Source organism: Serinus canaria, chromosome 9, assembly GCF_022539315.1.
Source record: "Serinus canaria isolate serCan28SL12 chromosome 9, serCan2020, whole genome shotgun sequence".
Lineage (NCBI taxonomy): Eukaryota > Metazoa > Chordata > Aves > Passeriformes > Fringillidae > Serinus > Serinus canaria.
The window spans coordinates 3,665,507-3,688,257 of record NC_066323.1 but is presented as its reverse complement, the minus strand read 5'-3'; the positions used below and the strand labels follow the sequence as shown (position 1 = coordinate 3,688,257).

Below are 22,751 nucleotides of genomic sequence, written 5' to 3'. Positions count from 1 at the left end.
GCCAGACGTTTTGCATCCCAGGCTGAACGTGACAGGCTGAGGGGTAGGAAGCTGACCTCCTGTGAGATTGAGATATGTTGAGAGATGGTGGGGTAGAATAAATGTGGAGACCCTTTGTCCCAAGGAATTTCATTGCTGAACGTGGCATTGCTTTGCTCCTGTGATATATGACCTATTTCGCTGTATTCTCTGCTGAGTTGGGGAAATAATCTTGGAGAGGTGCTTTGTGTGAAGGTCTGGCATTTTGTCTCAAGCTGTGATGCCAGAGCTTTGTGCTTGATGGTGCTCAGGCCTCAGCGTAATAAGTTTGCTTTCAAGAACTGGCGTTTTCAAAAACATTTGTTAGCTTCATTTTTCTTCCACTGACCTGAGCAGCAAACCCCTGAGAGTGGAGTTAGGCAAGGTGGCACACTTGTGAGAAGCCTTTTCCATGCATTTTGAGGGAAGGCAAAGCTTTTGTCCCAGGGCTGGGGATCAATCCTTACTTTGCCTCTGTGTTGCCCTGCACTGCTCAGTGTTGGTCTGTCGCTTTCTGCCACTGCTTCTCAAGTAGTTTGTTACTGGACTTGGAAAGAGCTTTGCAGTATTTAATCTCATCAGAGAAAACTTCCTCGTCCCATTATTTGGGCAATTTTGGGGCGGGGGAGTGGTTGTTTTCATTTGGGTTTTATGATTTATACTTCATTTTTACGGCATGTTTTTTCAGGAGGAGGATTTTTCGTTGCTTGCCTTTGTAGTGATTGTTTTGTACTTTCTTGGGACAAACCCGGCTCTTTTGAAGGTCCCTGTGCTTACGTGCAAAATATTGGCAGATCTCTGAGGCTGAGGAATGCAGTGGAAACCATAGTGCATCCTGTGCTTTGATTTCTGCAGATCTCCTTGTGTTGGTCATGGTTATGAAGCTGAGTTTCTTGCTTCCAGCTCTTATCTACGTTAACTTCTACAATCATCATCATATTAAGCTTCTCAATACACACTGTGAGCTGATGCAGGTCCAGTCTGGACAGGGTTAAATTAGCTCTCAATCAGGGCTGTAAATGCTACTGGTGGCTCCTGATAATTTGGGAAAATGACAAAAGGTTTGCTGGTTTGGTTGTGCACTTTGGGGCAGCTGTGTGGATTTCTGGACTCCTGCCATGTCCAGGGTGGGTGCTCTGAACCTTAGAGAGCCAGGTCATTGGGTGAAAAGGAAATAAATTTAAATTTTACATATTTACATATATAAAATATGTCTTGGGCATGTTCTCTTCAGGGAGCAGTGTGACCAAGGTGTCTTTTTGGGTTGTATGCTCTGTCTCCTTGAGCTTGTTTAACTCTCTAAGAATAAAGTGGCTTTACTCACATGAAAAAAAATTAGATTTAAGTGACAAACCTCTTGTCCTTAGGCATGATGATTTTATCGTTTGATCTTTGATTTCCCTGTTACCAATGATAATCTGCACCACCTTTCTTGATGTGTTTGTCAGTGGAGTGGAAACAGGAGCTCAAATAGTCTGGAATTGTATTTTATGTGTTGCTTGTTGGGATTAGAGAAAAAGAGGCTGGTAATATTTGGAGTTGGATGGATTTCATCTGAGCTGGTTTAGATCTCCAGGCATAAAATTTGAAAGCAGCCATACTGCTAAAATGAAAGAAAACTTACCGTTTTCTGTTGTTGTTTCGGAAGAGCTACGGGGAGTGTTTAATTTTCTGTTTGGGGTTTTTTTGTTTGTTGCTCTTCTGAGCAGATCAGGTTAATTTGTCTAAACTCCTTTTTCTATTTATTTTTACAGTTGCTTCTCTTCCAAACATTAATTTGGGAGTTTGCATCTTGCTTGTTTTCCAGTTGCATGCACAGCTTCACCTTTTTTTGTCTTGTGATCAGGGGCAGTAGAAGGGGAAAAGATTAAAAATAATCTAGTTTCACTCAAAATAATATGAACTTTGAGGTCTGTGATTTCTGTACTGCATCATCAGGTGGCTCTTTTGCACTTTGAGAAACAGCATTTGAAAAAAACAATATGCAGCAGGAACTCTTCTGGGGGTTAATACTTTGAGTTTTGTCATCCTTCATCCTTGCTTTCCCATGGTTTTCTTCCCTAGCAATATGTCAATGTGCAAATTTTGGCAAAAGCACAATTATGCACTCAAAACTCATGAGTTAAACTCCCCCAAACAGATACTTTTAAAGGAAATCCTACAGTGTTCAACAGTGAGCATTTTTGTGTACAGCAAACTCCTCCCACCACGTGGGTACTTCAGGAATTTTTTTTCTCCCCCAGTCCCATCAGATTCTGACACTTTAGACTTCTTCCTTTTATTCATCTCACGGGGTCTGTGGACCCCTGACACTGATGATGGGAACAGAGCACTGGGATTTCTGCATTCCAGCAGGGGCACCTCCATCTCCTCTTCTGCACTGAGAGCCTTCAACGATACATCTCTTGTTGCTGGCACACAGTGGCTGATTTTGGCTTTCTCAGGCAACCTTCAGGTTGAGTACTAGTTATTTAGGGTGCTTACATCACTTACAATGATCTTTTGGTGCATTTGTTTTCCCCAAGAAATAGGCTGTGACATGTCTGTAAGCATCTATTCTCTCCGTTGCCATCCCATGTTCCTCTGATCGTTGTGTAAACACCATTCCTTGGGATGCTCCAGCATCACAGGCCTCCTAATTTGTAGCATTTGTATTTTTTTGTAAATACTCTCTTTGTGGATATTAAATAGCAAGCAGATGTCCATCAGAATATGTGCTTTATAGGCACTCTTTTGTTTGACAGAACTTTGAAGAGCGGATATGTGTTGCCTAGTAGCTTTTATTTTTGAGTCATTTATTTTAAGAAATCAGAACTTGAAAAAAAACCAAAACCCTAAAAATGTTTAAATATAGATTTTCACCAAAATTCTAATTTGTATTGCATATCATTGCATTATCCATTCTGTGTCCTTTATTCATTTTGGAGTCATACAGTTGGACAGTCACCCCTTAAACACATGTGCTGTGCTGGGTGAACAGCAAGTGCACCACTGGTCCCTAAAATGCTCACCCTGAATAAAGTCTGGCTATTTCACATCAGATGGGCTTTTGCCCACTAATTTCAGTAGCTATGGACAAAATCTTTTTAGGCTGGCTGAAATCCAGTGCCTCGATTTTTGCCTAGAGCTTTGCTGTTGTCTGAACTGAAACCTTTTTTGTTCTGAGCATCTGAGTCTGGATGAAACTTCTTGTATATTTTAATGACATTTAAACTAAATTTACCAAACTACTTTCTCATCTTCAAAACTGATGTTTTGACTGTTACTAAATGACACTATAGAAAATCTGCTCTAAAGCAGGGCAGAATCACAGAGGGGAGCTCTTATCAATATATTTCCTCAGCAAGAGATTTATGTGGCATTTCTGGAATCAATAGGAGACTTTTCATTGATTTCAAGAGGAATACCTTGCTTTCAAAGAGGAATCAGACAAATCCCCTCCTTTCTGTATACTTGATCTATGACACAGGATGTGCAGTTTTCTCTGGTGCTTCCCAAGTTCGTAATTTGTATTTCATCCTCATGCCACTTTGTGAATTTATTGGCAGTCAGAAGCACTCCATGAGGATTATAGAGTTTTGCCTACCTTCTGGTGGTTATAACATTTATTTTAAAGAACTGTTTAGTTATTTTACTTATTTTTAGTCAAGGGCCGTGTGGGTGGGTTTGGTACCAGGCTGCCACCAAAGGAAAATCAGATTTTTAAGAGACTAGAATCCATCAAAACTCTGCCAGCACTTCCATGGGTGGGGGGATATTTGGTTAAATAGATGTTTATCTGGGAAAGTCATCATCTGGCTAGCAGCATACTGAATGTTTCTAAGCAGCTAACTTATGTATACTAAACAAATTTAGTTTGGCTGCAGCTAGAGCTGCCCTGTGGAAATTCTCAACATACATTTGTTTGATTGAGCTGTCATTTTCAGTTGATCTGCTGATGATCTGTGTCACTTTGTTTAAATGTCCTGGTAGTTTCTTTTTTTTTTAATACAGTGCAAAACCAGTCTGCTTTCTGTGATGGATTAAATTGAGGTGAAATTTGAGAGTTACTCCTGTTTTTGATTTCTGTGCCCTGAGACAGGTGGGCTGGAATGACAAAGAACTCTGCACACAAACACATTAAAACTAAAATGGAGTGGATGCCCTTATGATTTAAAACATCCGTAGATGTGTCAACTACCAAATGCTCCCGTTCAAAGTAGTTGCTGGGATTTGCACTTTAAGCAACAAATGGTATTTATTTGGTCTATCCCTCTCACCTAAAATACCTGGACAAAAAGCACTTTGAGCCCTTTTCCTCCTCCAAAATTCCCCCTGAGTGCACAAGGGTTGGGGTTTTGGCCTCTGGTGAGACAACCCAAGGTTAATCCTGAAATGAAGTCCCTGGTGAGCAGCAGGGGATGGAAATGGGCTCTCCAGCTTATGGGAGTCTGGGCAGCATCTCTGGAGGTCTCAGCCCTGGAGATGTCCTACTGCAGGCACTTTCTAAGAGACCAAAGCTCCTTTCTATCCCCACAGAACTTGGTTCAGGGTTGTTTTTTTATTATTTTTGGAAGTATTGCTCAAGCTGTGGGCGAGCAGTTGTGCTCCCACAAGCTTGGTGAACAAGTAAGATTCTGGTGCTTCCACCGATTTTGGGGAGCAGTGTTGGCTTCAGTGTGAAAAGTGAGGTGTAAGGGGGGGCACAGCCAGCTCTGAGCAGATTTCCTCAGGAGGGAACCACACAGCTCATTCTGGTGCTTGGCCCTGAATTTTCCCTTCTCCAGCTGAGCTTTCCATAGCCCATATGGAATGCAACTTCCCTCCATAACCCAACATGGGCTTTTTTGTGCAAGGTTCACTGCATTTCAGTTTTTGCTTTAGAGCCCCTGGAAGGCTCATTTTGATAATCTCCAGCTTTTCCCATGTGTGCTGTGGTCCATACATGAACTGCAGGTCTGTGTGGAGAGACCAAGGGATGCCAAGTCCAGATAAACTGCTCATTTTCCAAACATGCCACTGATTTGTTTTGTGACCACGGGGTTGGTGGTTGGTTCTATTCACCTCCACGGCTGTGGTGGGTGAGATGGAGACATGGATGTCTCTGAGAGCTCTTTCAGCACCTTCTCATGACAATGCTTGGGTTTTTTTTTTCCTCTGATATCCTGAGTTATGCATGGCCCTATCAAACTTGCTGAACTGAGGTTCCCCAGAGTGTGGAGAAGGTCAGCTAAATACCAGTTTGGTGTTGCTTTGCAAAGTGCTCCATAGGAATGGGTGCTTTTATTTGACTTGAATTTCTAATGAGCTTTCCAGGGAAAATGTTGAAATGCAATTTGTTCCTTCCACTTTCTTACCATGGAAGTGTCTTCTGTGGGCAGCAAATTGTACCACTCTGTCTTTCCTGGTAGACACACTGGTGCTGCAGGGAGGGGTTTCTCTTGTTTGACCACTTATGGCTTTGTGAAGTGTAATGGTCTAGCCTGAAAATTTCAGAACATTTTTGGATCTAATTTGGACAGAAGGACTTCAAGTTGCTTTCAGAACAATTTCAGGAAAAGCCACATTATTTTTCCTGCCATAAAAAACCCTCAGCTTCTCAAGCCATTTTTGCTCAAGGACTCCACTGCTTCTATGATTTAGGACGTGTCTCTGTGTTTATATATATATTATATTACATATACATGTTGTATATATACATCCTTGTCATTATAAACAGTACTTAAATCCATGTCCGTAAACATAAATAGATATAAAGTTAAGTACTCTTTATAACAGAGGATTAGTCCACAGTGACATAATAGGTAGAAATCGAGTATATAACAACCTCCTGTTAGTTTGAGTCCTGTGAGATCCTTGGGGACGGAGAGCACTGCCTGGGCCAAGGTCTCTAATGGCATGGCATCCAATTACATGAAGGCTGAATTTACTCCATTAAGAACTATGTATTTATTTAAGCTGTCATATATCAGCCTGCACATGAAAACAATAGAGCTTGTGAAGATTGCCAGTTTGAAAAAGGAAAAAAAAAAAAAGAAAAAGATTATTTTTCAAATTTTCTTCCAAGTTATTGGGATGAACCAGAAGCTTTCAGAGTGCTGATTTATTGCTCTCTGTTAGCAGCTCCCCAGGACCCCTCTGATTCTCCAAGATCAACAGCTTCAGAGAAAGCAATACAAGGTGTATGGAACAAAGAGGGGAAATAAATTACATTAGCAGTTAACTTTCTTTACAGTTAATATATATTAATAAATATCTACAAAACGTTTGAGGCTTTGACCAGGAAGCCATGCAAAATAAACTGTAGGGCCACTCTTTTTTTTTCTTTTCCTTTTTTCAAAAAGTCAAAATAGATCTAACTGATGTTAACTGTTTCACAGCGGGGGTCTCGTTCTGGTTTCACACTGGTGTCACTGTTGATTTTGGAGGGGGGATGTGATCAGAATAAGGACTGTCACTCTGCTGGTGCTACAGGAACACTTGGCATTTCCATACTGTCCTGCTTTGCATCTTCAAAGCACTGGGGAGAGATGAGCTATTCACCATGGAGCTCATCTGAGGCAAATGAGATAATATGAACCCGTGGAAGAAATGGGAAACCCAAGAGGGAATGGGGGAATTTGTTACTGGATATGTTTGCAAAAGCAACTGAGTGTGCAGTGTCAGAGCTACCCGCTCCCAGTATAAGCACAGACCCTGTGGTTTGATGGACCAGGGAGGTGAGAGCCCAGGGGGTCTTTCCTGTTAGTCCTGTGTGTGCTGAAATATTTCCTTGATCTTTTTCTGACTGGTTGGACTTGGAAAACTCTGGGCTTTGCTGGCCAAAAACTCCTCAGTGGTTTGTGGAGCTTTGCCTTGCATGGAGCTCTCCAAGCATGAGACATGGGCAGGTTCTTGGTCCTTGAGAGCTCCAGAAGAAGTTTCCCCTGTGAGTTCAGCAATGCAGATGGATGAATCCATTTTGCTCATTTTCCTCCAAAGAAAAGGGAAAAGGGGTGAACAGAGTGAGTGTTGCTTTGTTGTGCACTCCAAGTGAAGGGAGCAGCAAAGGGCTTTTGGCTGAGGTGGAAAACGTGTTAAAGAGTGAACAGGCACCTCCCAGCATCAGCTGTGGACCACCAGCATGGGAGGGAGGCAAGAGTGGAAAGCTCTTAGGTAGTGTTAAAAACCTCCAAGCACTGCTCCAAGCACTGAACCGCAGAGAACTCACCCTTCAGAGACATGCAAGGTAAAAGTACAGCCAGACAAACACCCTTGGAGGAGTTTCCAAATTACATGAGGAACAATTTTATAGGAAAGAGGTGACAACATCCTAGATTTGCCAGATTTCTGCAAACACTTCTCCTTTTAAAACAAGTCTCCTGATTGCTCAGCAAAACTCAGAGCTCTAATATTTGGGGTTTGGAATTTTTTTTCCCTTTAACTTCTCTGAATGTTTTTCTTTTTCATGATTTTTTTGGTAATAACATGGGAAAGAAAATGAAACATCTCTGAGAAAAGGAAGGGAGGAGAAAGAAAGGGGGGGTAAGAGTGGAGAGGAAATGAAGGATTTTCAGGGGGAAGCTAAATTCTGTTTTGCAAGCACCTTCCTGCAGCAGAGGGTGCAGGCAGGTCATGGAGAGGGAGCTGTGGCCACTGGCACTGAGGCAGTGCAGCATCTCAAGCTCAGCTGAAGCACATGAAGCCTGTCATGATGGAGGAGCTGGGCCCCCATTTTATCTCTGTGTAGATGTCTTGGCTGCAAAACCCTGTGTTTCCCCTTGTCCTCTTATACAAAGGCCAAGAAAAATAATTGCTACAGATTCTTGTAGGTCCCTGCACTCATGTATGCCACGCTTGCTAGAAAAATAAACTCTCTCAGAAAGGTAACTGAGAATTTAGATGTACTTAATGGGTGTAGTTTCCTTTTGCCTCCATCCTTGTTTAAAGTCATCCTACCATGGAGTTTGGGGCTTGCTGTAGGGCAGCAAGTGGCTTTTTCCCAGTTGTGCTTGGATGCTTGCAGTAAATGGTGTCAGTTCCGTGGGCAAACCTTACCTGCATCACCACTGAGATGAACATTTTGGTAAACTCAGATGAAAGGCCCACTGGCATCAAGATAAATCCTGTTCTTTGGGACAGACCAGCCTTTTGAAATGGGGCAGGAAACACAAATATATTTTATCAACCATGAGTATTTTGTTGAGATTAAAAGTTAATTAGTGTTTATTTAGAATAAGTGGCTGGCACAGTTAGAATTGTGTCAGAAAAAATTGTGGAATTGCTTTGAGGATTGAGCAGGGTGTGAAACAATTTGGTGGTGGAGACAATGTAGATAAATCCAGTTTTGAGTGCTTTTTTTTTTTTATCTGGACAAAAATGAAACAAAGATTATTGCACTCTGAAAATGTGTAGTTTTTTGAGTGACATATCAAGGAGAAGAACTTGTCAAAGTGTGCCGGCCTAGACCCGGGTTTCATGGAGACAAACAGGAAAAAAAATCATTCAAATTTTACAGTAATCCCACCCAAAACAGCTCTGTCATACAGGAATAAATGTGTATGCACATGTGGTGAAATTACACTGTCCCAAAGGTTGTTTTCAAAAATAAAAACCATAGTAAATATAAACATATACTGATGCCCCAGAATGCTGCAGAATACACCTGACATGAAGTAAAGTTGCTCTTGAGATTCATGATTTTCCAATCAGCTAAGTACATCCTGCATGTTGCTGGGTGACCTTCTGCTGAGGAGTTGTTTGTAGGAAAAATTGTGGCCTTGTATCTCCTCGGAAACAAATGCTGGAAGCCAGTCCTGCCAGACCTTGAGGTTTTGAAGTGGACAGTATTGTAGGATTAATTACCCGATACTTTTCCTGATTAGTGTATTTGTTATGAGTACTTCTGTTAGTGCTTCAAGGACTTAACTACAGTGGATCACAGTGTCACTCGAGTATAATTAATGCTCTTTCACTGTAATTGCATAATTAAAAAGCCGTCTGGCTGCTGGTGTGAAACTCTGCTATTCAGCAGCTCGGTTTTCCAAAAGCAGCTCCCCAAAAGTCCATCCCTCCCTGGAATACTTGGGCATAGCTCAGGAGCAGCTACATCCTGCTCTGATAATCTCTCAGATCTTGCTCTTTTACCCCCAGCATTTTGGGAATGTCCTGTGTAAGGCCAGGGGTTGGACTTGATGATCCTTGCAGGGTGATCCCTTCCAGCTGAAGAGATTCTGTGCTGCCTTCTCCTCACTGCTCTCTGTTCCCTACTCTTTCCAGGTGCAGTGGAGTCTCTTTGGGATTCAGGCAGTGCAGGTCCCCTCCCCAGTGTCTTCCCCAGGTGGTGGGAGAGAGATGATGTGGTCACTGAGCTGCCACCGTTTCCTTCTTTTTAAGATCTTGGTGCTTAGAGTGGGAATTGCTCAGCTCCTCAAAGCAGATGGATGAGTGTTTGCAGGCTAGTGCTGAAGTGCCTGCTGGCAGGAAGGGGTTAAATTACTTTTTATTCATAATGTGTTTTTGAAACAAAACTTCATGACCTGGCTTTTTTCCCCCTTTCCTCTTTAATTTTTTTTCAAGTGATTACTCTTTGCCGCATTATAAGGGCGCAAATGCATTTGTGTCTCAGGACCGTACTCTACCAGATACTGACATGTTCAACATCTCCTGTGGCTTACCAAACACATCAGGGATGTGGACCTCCCTCTGTTTTCTCATTATGCCAAATAATGAAATGTGGAAATAATTCTAATCCTTTCTTCTGGTTGTGCTGTACCTCTGAAAATATGATAAACTCAATCCAATTAAAAGTCATTACCTCTACAAGGCTCAGTCTCTATCTATAACCTTTGTTTTATAATTCACTCTGTTATCTGCCTTCATTATAATTTGGTAGAATAGTCATCTTTTATTACTGCTTTCTGTTGGAAAGAGGCATGTGATTTCCAGTGCTACTTTGTGACACATCTCAGTTTAAAACAGTAAAGGTCTACTAATGAGTAAAAAGAAGTTCAGTTACACTGATTTATTACATTGAGATAAAGTTTCATTTATGTTGATTATAATATTGTAGATTTAAATAATTGTTTTGATTTAAAAATGTTCTTTTACAGCAATAGTTTTTCACTGTGGCAGGAATGTTAAAGTGCGTTACCTTTTCTCTTACCCCAGCTGATACAGATTTAGTTAGATTTTGTTCCTAATCAGTATTTTCTGTGTATAAGTGGCTGGTCTCGCTAATTCACGTTTAACCTTCTTGTCCTTAGTTTTGTCCTGAGCTGGTTGGCTTCTTGTTCCGTGTCAGTGTGAGAATATATGTCATGTTTACCATTATGGCAATCAAACAATGAACAAAAGCTGGTTCCCCTAATCCATTTTTCCTCCCTTAGCAGTGACCAGTACTCAGGGCTAAAAATTTCAAGACAGATTTTTTTTTTCACCCCCCCTTGGGTCTACTCCACATGGAGAGTCATGAAGGGCATTAGTGAGCGTTAGCTGCTGCAGCTCCCCTCAGTTGAAATATCTTACCAAGATACAAATTTAAGCTATTAGTTAGAGTTTCAGCATGCTTTAGGCTGCCTCCTAGCCCCTGTGGATCTCTCCAGACTCCTTGCTAGCTGCAGATCCCGCTCTCAGTATATCAAATCTTACAGCTGGCATTTCCCTCTTCTCTTACCCCCCACTCTCTGTAACCCAGGAAAGGTTTTGAAAGTCAAATATATATTTATTCCATTGAGGAAACTTTATCAACCAGCACCAAAGTTTATTGGCACTAGCTAGTGATATAATGGGTAGTTTAAACCCTGCTAACTGCGAATAATTTTTCAGCTGTGTTTATGATTGCAGTAGGCTCTAACAGACCAGAAGTACAGATAACATAAATATTTCTACCAAAGATGATTGTACTGGAACTATAAATAAAAATTAGACTTAACTTGTAAATAAATTCACTGCGTGCCAGCCAACATTTATAAACCTTTGTTGCCGCATGTAGTACAGTAATTTATATGGAAAAGTGCACAGGAACACAAGCGGCCAAATTTTACTTTTCAGTTATGCAGGTGCAACTTCACCCCCCACGTCAAGGAGAGCAGCTCCTGTGCAAATGAAAGTAGAATTTGACCCACAGTCTCTCAGTGCTGGACCCTAATTAAAAGCCAGCGTCTGGTCCCCATCAGATGCTTTTGATTGTGTTGCTCAATTAGACATGAATGACACTAGACAGAGCACCAAACGCTACTAGTTATTGTAGGGGCTGATGGTGAGAATTGCCAGAGACCACAGGCAGGTCCCTACACAGTTACTATATTATAACTTTGCTGGTCTAGTACCAACACTTGGCAATGCTGAAATTATCCTCTCTTAAAGACCTGATGCTCTAGAGTGTGCTCAGCTCCTTTTCTCACTTGCCTGTGGACAGATTTCTCCCGAGTGCTTGGTGCTCATCAGGAACTCCCTGCTGCAAGTATGAGCCTCTTATCTCAGGGTTGTTTTCTGCAGGCATTATGATTTGAGAAGTGAAAGCTGCTTCCCACACGAGGAGAGTTTTTAATGTGAGTTATCTCATCTGTTACTGATGTGCACCTTGCCATGAGCCACAGACCGAAGCCACCCGGCATCCTTGGCATGGGGTGCTCCAGAGGTGACTCTGGCTGAGCTCCCTTTGCATTTCATGCAGATACTGCTGCCCACAGTGCAGCAACATGAGAAACTGGTGATTTATGTACTTCAGCCCCAAAGCTGTGCTCAGGCTGCCTCGAGCTAACTTTTTCTCCAGCCTTTGTCCGTGCAGCTTTTCCTACAACTCCCTCTTCTGCCAGCATGCAGAAGGGTTTGCTCGCTGTGGCTCAAGGCTGAGGTGTGGAAGCTTTGCTGGGAGAATGCCCTCTGTGATCAGCAGTGTCACGAGCATGAAGGGAAGGCTGAAATCTGGGCACCACATTTCCCTCTCATTTTGTTACATTAGTGTCAATCTGAAGAAATTTGAGTCATTTTGGTTAACTCCAGGACAGACGCTGATCTCTTTTATTCCTTGGAAGTCTAAAGTAATTACTTTAGATTTAACTGTTGTGTAAGAGAAATCAGAATCTGGCTTTTGGGGCCACCACATGGGTGCCTTGGTCCCCCTTGCTGTCATAGCCTGAGCGTGGTTTTAGGGGTTGGACCTTTTGAGTGAATTTTGGACAGCTTTGGTTTTCTCATGCTTGTGTTAGGGTCAAGTAATACAAATATGCAAAATCCCCATGTGTTTGAAGCCTAATGGTTGTGAAAGTATTTTTCCTTGGTAATTGAAGTAATGATTCAGAACAGTTTCAAGTGTTGTGTTTATCTCTAAACCTGCTTGTAATCTCTTTTTTTGTTGTACAATGGAACTTGCCATTTGTAAAAGAGTGTTTCTCTCCCATGTTTTGTGGTTTCCACCTAACTGGGAGTTACTGGCTCTAGTCTGGTTAGAATCTAATCTCACTTGATTAGGTCTCCCCAATGCTTTTCACAATGGGGTCCTGCCTGGGGGTACCAGACTGTGTTACAATACAAATAATAATAAATAACCGTCAGGAGGTCCAGCTCCACAGAACAGTTCTGTGAAAAGGGAGCGGCACAAACCAGTTTCAGGTACTTTGACTGATAAAGTGTTCAAGTAGAGTAATGCAGCCCTTGGCTGGAGTCCTTCCTGTGCCTGGAGATAGTAACCCAATCTCTAAATGTTTCTAAAGCTAAGGATCCTTCTCTACGTCTCTTCTGGCCCCCTCTGAGCTGTGCCTACCTCCTGTGGACAGTCAGATGGCTCCCATTTTGTTCACCACTGGCTAAGAACTCCTTTTGAAGCTAATGGGCTTTCTTCTCTTAATTTTCTGCTTTTCTTGACCTCCTGTGTTCTAGACTGATGTGGATATATTTTGTAATCAATCAGTCTCTGCCTGTAACAGTTTTTTTTTTTTTCCTTTAATCCTTCAAACAAATTCAGATAAAGGTGTCCATTTGTATGCAACAGGAAATGCCTGTCTCCTTTTCAGATATCCCTGCAAATACTCCAGGCTGATTTCTTCTGTACTGAATGGTGATACTAGGTCAAACAAATATAACTGCTCACTGCTCTCTTTCAAGGTTCTGATTTAGGAGTTTGTGGTACACTCAGGTCCACCCTCACCTCCTGTAGGAGAAGGGATTAATTCACCTGATCCTACCATCCAAAACCCTTCATTAATGCATCCTGGCTGAAGGCTTGTACAAGGCACGCTCTGCACAGCTAGGGGAGCTCAAAGCTCCTGACATGTGATGGAATTCTCCCATCAAACAGAGTTGTGTCCTCATGGTGTCTAATCTTTGGGACTAGGGGTCATCTCACCTTTGGGAAGCTGCAGGTGTGAAACTGTGTGGCCCTTCTCATTGCAAAGAGCCACTCTGACATTTATCTCAGCTCTTGCTTTATCCTGCTCAGAAGGTGATGGCATTCTGGATTAGGCTGTCTAGATGCCTTTGCTTTCAGCCTCTTTCCTCCAGAGTAATCCAGTGTTTGATTAAATCACTGGTGGCCACGTGCATGAATCCAAGTGCAGAGAACTGCATTTATGTGCTAGAGTGTTTATCAGCCAGTAGTCACTTTGGGAATATATCTCCTTAGGCACAAAAAACCTGAGGAAAGGAAGAATAGAATTTCTTATGTTTGTTTGCTACGACTGGCTTTGGCCATGGAGATTTGGGTGCAGACTTGATCCCTGTAAGACTTGGTGAGAAGTTTGAGCTTAAGGCTGCCCTGAAACTTGGATAAGTGCACCAGGCCAGCATGTCTGCTCACTGTGAGGGGCCATGGTGTGACATTTCAGCTGCAGCCAGGCACAGCCCTGCTGAGCACAAGGCCTCTGTCAGCAGCACTAGGCTGTGCTCAACCTCTGCCTCCATCATCAGTGCCTCTCACCTAATTGCTCTTGGAGAGGAAAACTGGGCTGAACTAAGAAGCATCCTAATGGAAGGAAGTCCTCTCCTCCTCCCAGCCATGCACAGAAGGCTTCTCAGTCTTGGAATGACCCCAGGCCCTGGAGCTGCAGCAGCAGCTTTGGCACGTTGCTCTCCCTCCTCATCAGGCACATCCCCAGCCACGTGGGCTCTTTCCTGCTGGTGGGCAAGGTTGTGACAAAAGTGCAAATGCAGGTGTCCACCCTGGCCTTTTAGTAGCAATTAACCTTTACTCCTGGGTTTCCTTTGAAGCTTGCTCATGTTTTTATTGTAAAATAGTGGTGAAGAATTTCATGGAGACTAATATCTAAGTTTCCACATAACCTAATCTCATCTGTTCCCTTATCAGGGGCCTCATTTTTTATTTCATCCCATTTATGGTGGGGATAATTATTGGAGTTTAAAGAGGCCATCTTGAATTTCAAAACTGGAGTGCTATCTGTGTGAACAATTTGCAGTTCACTGTGAAAATGATGCTTATCAGCACAGTCCCTGTGTCTAAGTCTAACCTTACAAAGTTCTTCAATCAGTCAATATCCTATGGTTTTGCTGGAAGACCCTCTGATCCTTGTGGGGGTAAATTTTAAGAAAAATAGTCATACACCCTTTGAAAACTAAGACCAGAACCTTGGTTCATGTACATTGATTTTAATAGAGCTGCTTCTATCATTAATGTCACAAATATGTCTTAATGGTCTTCCCATCTCTTGGTCAGACATAATTCAACTCTATGTCTATTTTGAGGCTTAAAAATACTTTTTTTTTTTTGCTAGAATACATTGCTGTTTCAGGCAAAGGACTATTTCAGTAATCCATTTTACCCACACTTAGAGCTTTGGGGCATAGAGGAGTATTATATTTTCCAGAGCTTTCAAGCTGAAAGCCCTTGTTTAACGACGACATCGGGTGTGGCTGCTGGAAATCAAAGGAGGCACAATAGACCCAGCAAACGGACTTGTCTCCCTGCCAGGCTTTCAGAGGCCAATTTATCAGCTGCAGGTTTGACCCTATATGGCTAAAAACGAGCGTAGCCAGAATGACTGAGATAAGTATAACTGAGGCCTTTGAGTCTGCGAGAGAGAAATTAAACTGGACTGTCCCTGGGGAAGATGAAACATCTGTAAAGCTGTGCTTGCTGAATGTTTAAGGCTCAGCTTGTGCTGGCTTGTAGGCAGGCACTGCTGGCAAGTGGAGCTGAGGAAGGTGGCCCTTTGGGACAGGCACAGAGCAGGTCATTGCTTGCTGTGACTTCAATTATTTGGCTGAGGTACTCTGTTATTTTGTGAAGGAGAGTTGACTGTGGGACACAGAGAGCCTTGGTTTTACAGGATACTGCTTGGCAGGACAGGAACAACAGCAGTGACTGTGTGAGATGGGCTTTTTAAGGAGTTTGAGTGTCAGGCACCCAGCTGTCATGGAAAATCAGTGGGATTTAGATGCCTGAAGTTTTTACCCCCAGCGCCCCCCTTCAAGTGAGCCATATGCTTATCATCATCCAGATCACTTTCCTTGTGTGATTTCTCTTCCTGCACCCCATGTGTATACATGGGTTAGGGTTTCTTTTTTCTACCCCTGTTTCAAAAACAGCTGAAGTCTTTTAGGCAGGGCTGCAATCTAAACAGTTGGGGGAAGACGTCTGAACGGGAGCACGCCTGCCCAGGCTGGGTGCAGCATTGCTGCTGGCCTGCAAAGTCAGGGAGCACATGCAAGATTTGGGGGATGCTCAGGAGATGTGGATGGACCTCTGTCACCTGTCCCACTGTGCTGGAGCATGGCTGTGTCTGGGGATAGCAGCAGTGCCATGGTGTAACAGAGGTGGCTGCTGGAGGGGTTGTCTTCATGCAGGGCAAAGTGAGGGGTGGCATCCAGGTAGAGCTATGTCTCTGTCCTTTCCATGCCCTCTTTCTGTCCTTTGGGGTCCCAGATAAGTGGTACTAGGGGCAGGAAGGTATGGCATGAGCTCATGAGAGCAAGCTCTCTGCACCAATGCTGTCACAAGCCCTTGAGCATCATTGCTGAAGTCAGCTCTGACAGGTAGGATTTCTGAACCACAAGCAATGGGAAATCTCTCTTTTTGTCTTTCTCAGCTAAATGGTGGAGTCAGTCAAGATTTTCTGCCTCTCAGAATGCCAGGTATTAGGAAAGTGACAAACTGATCAATATTGGGTTCAATTGTTAAAGTGCAGGCAGAGTCTGCCAAACCGGAGGCCGAGGGGACGGGTAGCTGAACTTTCCTGTGACATGTATGAGGTCATAGCCAGTGCCACATAAAAGAAAGAAAAACAGTTCATGGCTGTGAATAAATTGCTCACAGATGAAGAATCCAGTTTGCCAGCCCTGTGATGGGAGCAATCTATTCCAATGATTTGTTATGTCCCAGCGTTTGTCTTAGGCAGTACCAGAAGCATGAAAGTACAGATATAAAACCGTGAGATAATATGTAACAAAGATGTGAGAGACAATGGGCTATGACCAGTTTCCAGTGGAAAAGGCATACAGTGCTAATCTACCATGGATAGTTTCTTAAATGAGCAAGAAATTGAAAGAACATTTTAAAGTTTCCTGTTTCTTGACTGAAACAGAGTCATTCCGAAAGCCAAGCCCGGTGTAACGCTTTCATTTCTGGGCCAACCATATTATGCAAATATTCTCAAGCTCAGGTTTTAAATACCTGATCTCTCAGTTTCAGTCCTTGGAGAACAGTATTCTCACCTCCTATTTAGGTTTGAATTAAGTGGAATGAGTTCTGGTGTGTATAAAACCCCAAGAACATGAATACATTAAATGAATATAAACAGTAAAGAAGGCTTTTTTGGCTAGTTTTGCTGTTTTGACCCTTTTGCATGTAGAGTGGAGTTAAGCACTGTATTTCTGGTGCAGCTAAAGCCCCTGCTGAAGAAACTCTGAGTTTCTGACTAAAAGGAATTTATAATCAGTCTTACATTTTAGGCTGTCAAAAATAGTGAGGTTTTTTTTTCCTTTTCTTCTTTTTTTTTTTTTTTTTTTTTGGTTTGCTGGCTAAGCCCCAGAGATGAAGGTAGTTTTTTTTTTTTTTTTAATGTGTTTTGGATCTGCCCCAGTTTTTTTTGCAACTGTAAGAGGAGAAGGTTCATGTTCTCTTTAAGGTGCTGTCTGTTTGGATCCTGAACTTATTTTAGACCATTGCATTTCTTGGAGGTCAATGGTAAGACACTGATTTACATCAGCTGAAGCTCTTGCCAAGAGTTGTGTGGTAGGCTGGATCCTTTCTCCGAAGACTAATTGGAGGCCATCAAACTTAATTTTGGCTACTTTAGGTTCAGTCTGTCTCTCTACAAGACCAGTGAAGCTTTCCTGCTTTTCACTTCTCTTAGATTTCAGTTGTAACATGTAATGCTGGCTTTCAGTTGTAATTTCAAAGCATGTGTGGGGTGCAGTGCTGTATCCAGACCCGACTGGACAATGGGGTGTGCCTGCCTTTACATCTGTGTGCAATTCCCTTGCCTGTGCTCGGTGATGCACACCACTTTTGATGTCAGGAATATTCAGAAACACGGTGTTGCCCCCAGGCCTACACTAGAGAAAAGGCTCAGCTCTATCCAGGGTGAGGCTCTGCTGCAGGATTAGTGATTGGTGACATCTCCTAAGCTGTCCCTTCCATTCCAAGTGCAGGCTGAAAGGGTTTCATGGGCAAAACCTTTCAGGGTGTTTCAAATCCTACCGTTTGTCTTTCTTTTCCAGGTGATGAATGTTTGTATGAGAGCTTTCCAGAACTTCCCTTGGGGGAAGAGCCAGAAGCTGATGGAGAGGCTGCAAATATCCAGTGTCCAACATCCATCAGCATCCAAGAGCCGTCTTCTCCAGCGACCTCCAGCGAAGCTTTCACACCCAAGGAGAGCTCTCCTTACAAGGCTCCAATATACATTCCTGACGACATTCCCATTCCTTCAGAGTTTGAGCTCAGAGAATCCAACATTCCTGGAGCAGGATTAGGGATATGGACCAAAAGGAAGATTGAAGCAGGGGAAAAATTTGGCCCTTTTGTAGGAGAGCAGCGGCCACACCTGAAAGATCCTAGTTACGGCTGGGAGGTAAGATTCTTTCTGTACATTCTTTTGGTCTGTTGAGTTCTTGTGTGTCTATCTATAAACACAGAAATATTTGTAGAATTTGAGTCTTATCCTGCAGCAGCCAAAGCATATTTATGTGCACAAAGTGTTTTGTGGCCTTTTGGGGTTTTCTGGATGGAGAAGAGTGTAAATTGAAAAAGAAAAATGTTAGAAATTAATATTGCTCTTCATGTGTGAAATCTGTCTGGTAGGTGATGCTTCTTTTGAGGAAAGTGCGGAAAAAGTGTTGTTGGAACATTTCTGTACCGTTTTTAATCAGGTCTTGGACAGTCTTGCATTATGTCTCTGGGTAAGGGGTTTGTAAAATCACTGCATTATAGGTTTGAAATGAAACTGGGCGCTGCTTTCAGGGTTGTGAATTGCCACTTTCTGTCAACAATTATTAAAATATCCCTTAAATCTAGTGATGTGTGGCTAAACTTGATATTGAACAACTTTGTGCTACTAGGGGGCTTCAAAAGCTGGGGGATTGATCCTGCTTCCATTTTACTTAATGGGAATTCTGCCACTCATCTGGTGAAGGAGGTTTGGATGCTAGAGCCATACCCAGCACATATGGGAACGGTGTGGTTCGTGTTACTTCTGCAGAAGCTTTGGGAAATCCTTTCCCTGAAGGAGCCCTTGGACTCCTTTGGTGAGCACAGGTGTTGGATCTTGCTTTCCCTGCCTTCAGGGACAGCATTTTCCTCACTGTGGTGTCACTGAGGATCTGCCTGAGCTCCTGGTCCTTGGTCAGGGATTCAAACATCAAGCGGTGCTGCTGCTGTGTTATGATGTAACAAATGTTCCTGCATGGTTTTATTCATAGTTTCAACAATGTGCTGTAGGAACAGAGCACAATCTCTGCTTTCCATCTGTACATTTCCTTTGGTTTCTGATAAGGGGAGCTGTGCAGGGTTTGCGTGGCTCTCCAGGGGCACGCCTGACCTCTGGAGAGATGGGAGTTCATTTTCCCAGGAAAAATGGAGTTTTGTTGTGGAGCACAGCCTTGCAGATATGGTGGAAAATGGAAGCTTGATTTGCTCTTAGCTATCCATAAACACTCAGGGAGTTCATGACAAACTTTCCATCCAGCTGTTTAAACTCTTGTGAGACCTGTGACAATGTGACAGAATAGTGTCAGAAGAAATCATAGACTTGGCAGCACTCTACTGAGTTAACAGACTGTGATGCAATATAATTGCTAGTGCGAAATCTTTAGTATTTGAAAAAGGCACCAGGAAACCATAAAATCTGACCTTTAACCACACCACAATTAAGCTCAAATATTGATAACAGAAATTAAAGCAAAACTGTTGATACATGGCTGTACTTGCAGGTTTAACTTTTTTCCAAAATTAGGTTGTTTTAGACTGGACACTCAAGTGCTGTAGGACAAGATAATCCCACTAAGACTGAGGGAAACCCATCTAGCTTTTCACACCCTTAGATGCTGGCAATATGTTACAATATTAGAGACCGGTTTTCCTGCTTGGAATATTTCAGATTTTGGGGTCTGTGATATTCAGACAAGAAATGAATATCTTGATAGTGCTGGAAGCCCAGCTGGCAGCCTGAATCCCTTTCAAGCTGCAGGACTCGTGCCATTTGAATAGTGTTATTTATTTGGGACAGCTGGGACAAGCTATTGAAAAGTGTTGGAGCAAAATCACACAAAATCAACAGTCAAGTCCCTCTGCAATTTGGTCATTCACCCAGAAGTATTCTGTGGTGCTTAGAGGAACTTGAAACTGAATATTTTTTCCAACAAGTGGGTTAAATACATTTTCTGTAGTTGAAGAGAGACAAAGAAAATTCTGGTTACCAGAGTTTACACAGTGTAAAACAGCACGGAGCGATGGCAGGGGATAGAGGAGGGATGTGGGGGATCCTGGAACTGCTGGAGAGTACTTTAGTGATGCTCATTCCACCCCAGATGCTCATCATCACACTGCTCAGGAATCTACCACTTCCTGGGGCTTGGGCTTTGGATGTTAAAGAGGAAAACTATCATTACTGAGGTTGAAGTATGGTCTTTACCCTTTTCTGGTACTGTTGTTTTCTGCTTAAATGGGCACTTTTGGGAAACAAGTTGTGTGTCCAGCCAGGTGCCAACAAGCCAGTTAACAAATGAGAATTCATTCTGCTGTTGCTGATAATCAAGGTGAAATTTAATTTCAATCTGAAATGGAGGAAGGATAGAACCAAAGTTTCTGTGTGGTGCTGGGTGTGGGTTTTAAGTGACTTTGAAGCATGAGGGGTTTTAAAATCTTTCCACTTTTTTGATGAGTGAATTGTATGGATGCAGATTGTGACACAATGCTCTCTCATGTTGGATTACCTGTAATTCCTGGGGTAGTTCATGGTGCTATAGAGGCTGGTGACTTCAGAAGGAGGAATGTCCCAACCTACTCATGTTGCTCCTGCTCCCATAGGCCAAAGAAAGTGCTTTGCTGTGTCCAGGCATACTCATTCCTTCACTTCTTGTCTGCAGTGCTCCAAAAAATGCATGGTGGGGTTGCACCATTGCTACTATTTGTGTAGTTACCTCTTGAGTGGATTCCCCTTGACTGCAGAGAGGATGATTAAGTTATTAAAAAAAACCAATCCATTAATTTCATCTGAGATTAAGCTGGAGTACTGAATGTAAAATGGTGTTTAGCTTTCAAAAAATTTTTTTTTGAGGAAAACAATCATTAAAACAGTTTATATGGAAAGATGGACATCTTCGTCAGCCTTTTCTGATGCTGCACGTATAATCCATTTTGTTATGAAACATTTGTTCTGTTGTTGCAACTGTTTAGTATTGCTAGGTAGTCTAAAATCTTACACTAGAAAATTTTTAACTGAAAACCCTACGTTCACCTTGGAGAGAAGAGTTTACAGTTACACACAAATTTGGTATGCAACTACATTTTTGGAAAAGACATTTTTTTCCTTTGCAAAAGCTTGTCATAGTTTTGGGTGTTTCCAGCTGTGGGATACATCTGACATCCAGTTTTTGTGACTGATATCCATCTGAGTTGATACTGGGATTAGTCTGGGAGAGAAGTGGAAGCTGAGGGAACTGCTGCTGTTAAATTCTGCAGCCAGGCAGTTGATGATAAAGAAAAATTTTCTGCAGCAGGCTGAGGAATTTCATGGAGCCTGTTCCTACATTCCCCTATAGCAAAACTCCCTATGGGATCAACACAGAGTTCTATCAGAGCAAGTCCAAGAAAACAATGTCTATTGTGTCCATTTATACAGTTCAGCCATAAAACACATTCTGGGACAAAAAGAATTTGTTGTGATACAGTCGCGCTTGGGTCATGATTAGAGTGCTGTAGATCAGTTTAAATGAAAAGCCATAAATTTGAATTTTATCTCATTTTGTGGAGCTGGAGTTGAGCATTATCTAATCAGGTATTGGTTAGCTAAAGTACAAATCGAACAGGGGGTCACCGGACAAGGGGAAAGGTCGAGCTTTTTTGCAGTTTGTCACGGGGGTTTTAGTATTTGCCGGCAGCCCGAATATCCGAGGGCGTCGGGAGGGAGGCTGTTGCTCGGTGCTTGTTTGAAAAGGGAAAATTGACTGCTGCTTAATCAACAAAGAAAACAAGCTTTTAAGGGATGGCAGTAATTTTTTTTTTTTTTTTTTAAACAAAAGCAAGGGAACACAAATTTAGTGATTTCATCGTGGTTCATGCCCTGCTATGAAAAACAACTGGGAGAGTATTTCAAAGCAAGGCTTTGAGTAGGTCGCCAAAGCACACGCACCTACCTTGGGCCAGAGGACAGCCAACATCCAAATTCAGGTCTCTTGCTGCTCGAGCAAACTCAAAGTCTCATTCATAAGAACAAATTCTTCACAGCTCTTTTGATCCTAAACTTTTATTTCTTTACTAGGAGGGCAAAACCAGGAGCAATAAACTCTAATAAATCAAACCTGTCACAGAAGTAAAAAAAAATATTTTAGAGCTTTATAAAGCAGCATATAATCTGTTTATAGAGCAGAGTATATTTTCCTGTCATGCCAGGGAGGCTGAAAAACAACTCATATTTGGTAGAGTATGCTTGAGCTGATGCTATTACTTCTAAATGGAAATTAGGAGGCCATTTGGCTATTTATTTATGTCTCCTCTAACATTTTTCATGTGAGTCCTCTGAGAAAACTGCACAGCTTCCTAAAAATTGTTCTGGAGTACAAGCTTCCCACTGTTTTGTAGGGACTGGAATAGTTGCAATCTGAAGCTTTAATTCTGCACTGTTTTGCTTTCTTTTGGCAGTTTTAAAAATTAAATTTATTTAAGATTCCGGGGTTTAGGTGTACCATATGTTGCTATAAAAATTAAATAATATGTTAAAAAAATGTATGGGCTTTTATAGATGAAATCTAATCTATATGCTTGCAAATCTGGGTTGTAGCATCTAAAGCTTGGTTTTCTCTGCATCCAAAGAGTTCTACCGTAATCAGTAGTTACCAACCAATTTTTATGTACAGATGTTAGCCCCTGGTTTTGGGTCCTTCATTGGAAAAATCTATGCCAGAATGCTGAAAGCAGCATTTTGTTTGTTTGTTTTGTTTTTAATGAAAACAGAACAAAAAGTCTTCTAAATAACTTCCTGTGGAATTCACACATCTTAAAAATCGAGTTAAGCTATTCTTAATAAACAGTGATAGTGCTGAGGGAAATAACTCCCTTGTAGTCAGGAAAATCACTTTGGGAGAGAGCAGTAGAAAATGTTTTT

General features: G+C 42.2%; 1 protein-coding gene across 2 annotated transcripts in view; it reads left to right on the top strand.

The window, feature by feature from the left end:
* MECOM (MDS1 and EVI1 complex locus) overlaps positions 1–22,751 on the top strand; it is a 325,352-nt gene that overhangs the window by 127,016 nt on the left and 175,585 nt on the right. For both annotated transcript variants that reach the window (XM_050978108.1, XM_050978107.1), the window contains exon 2: positions 17,653–18,002. In XM_050978108.1, the coding sequence (XP_050834065.1) occupies positions 17,653–18,002 (350 nt within the window). The remainder of the gene's footprint in view (positions 1–17,652; positions 18,003–22,751) is intronic.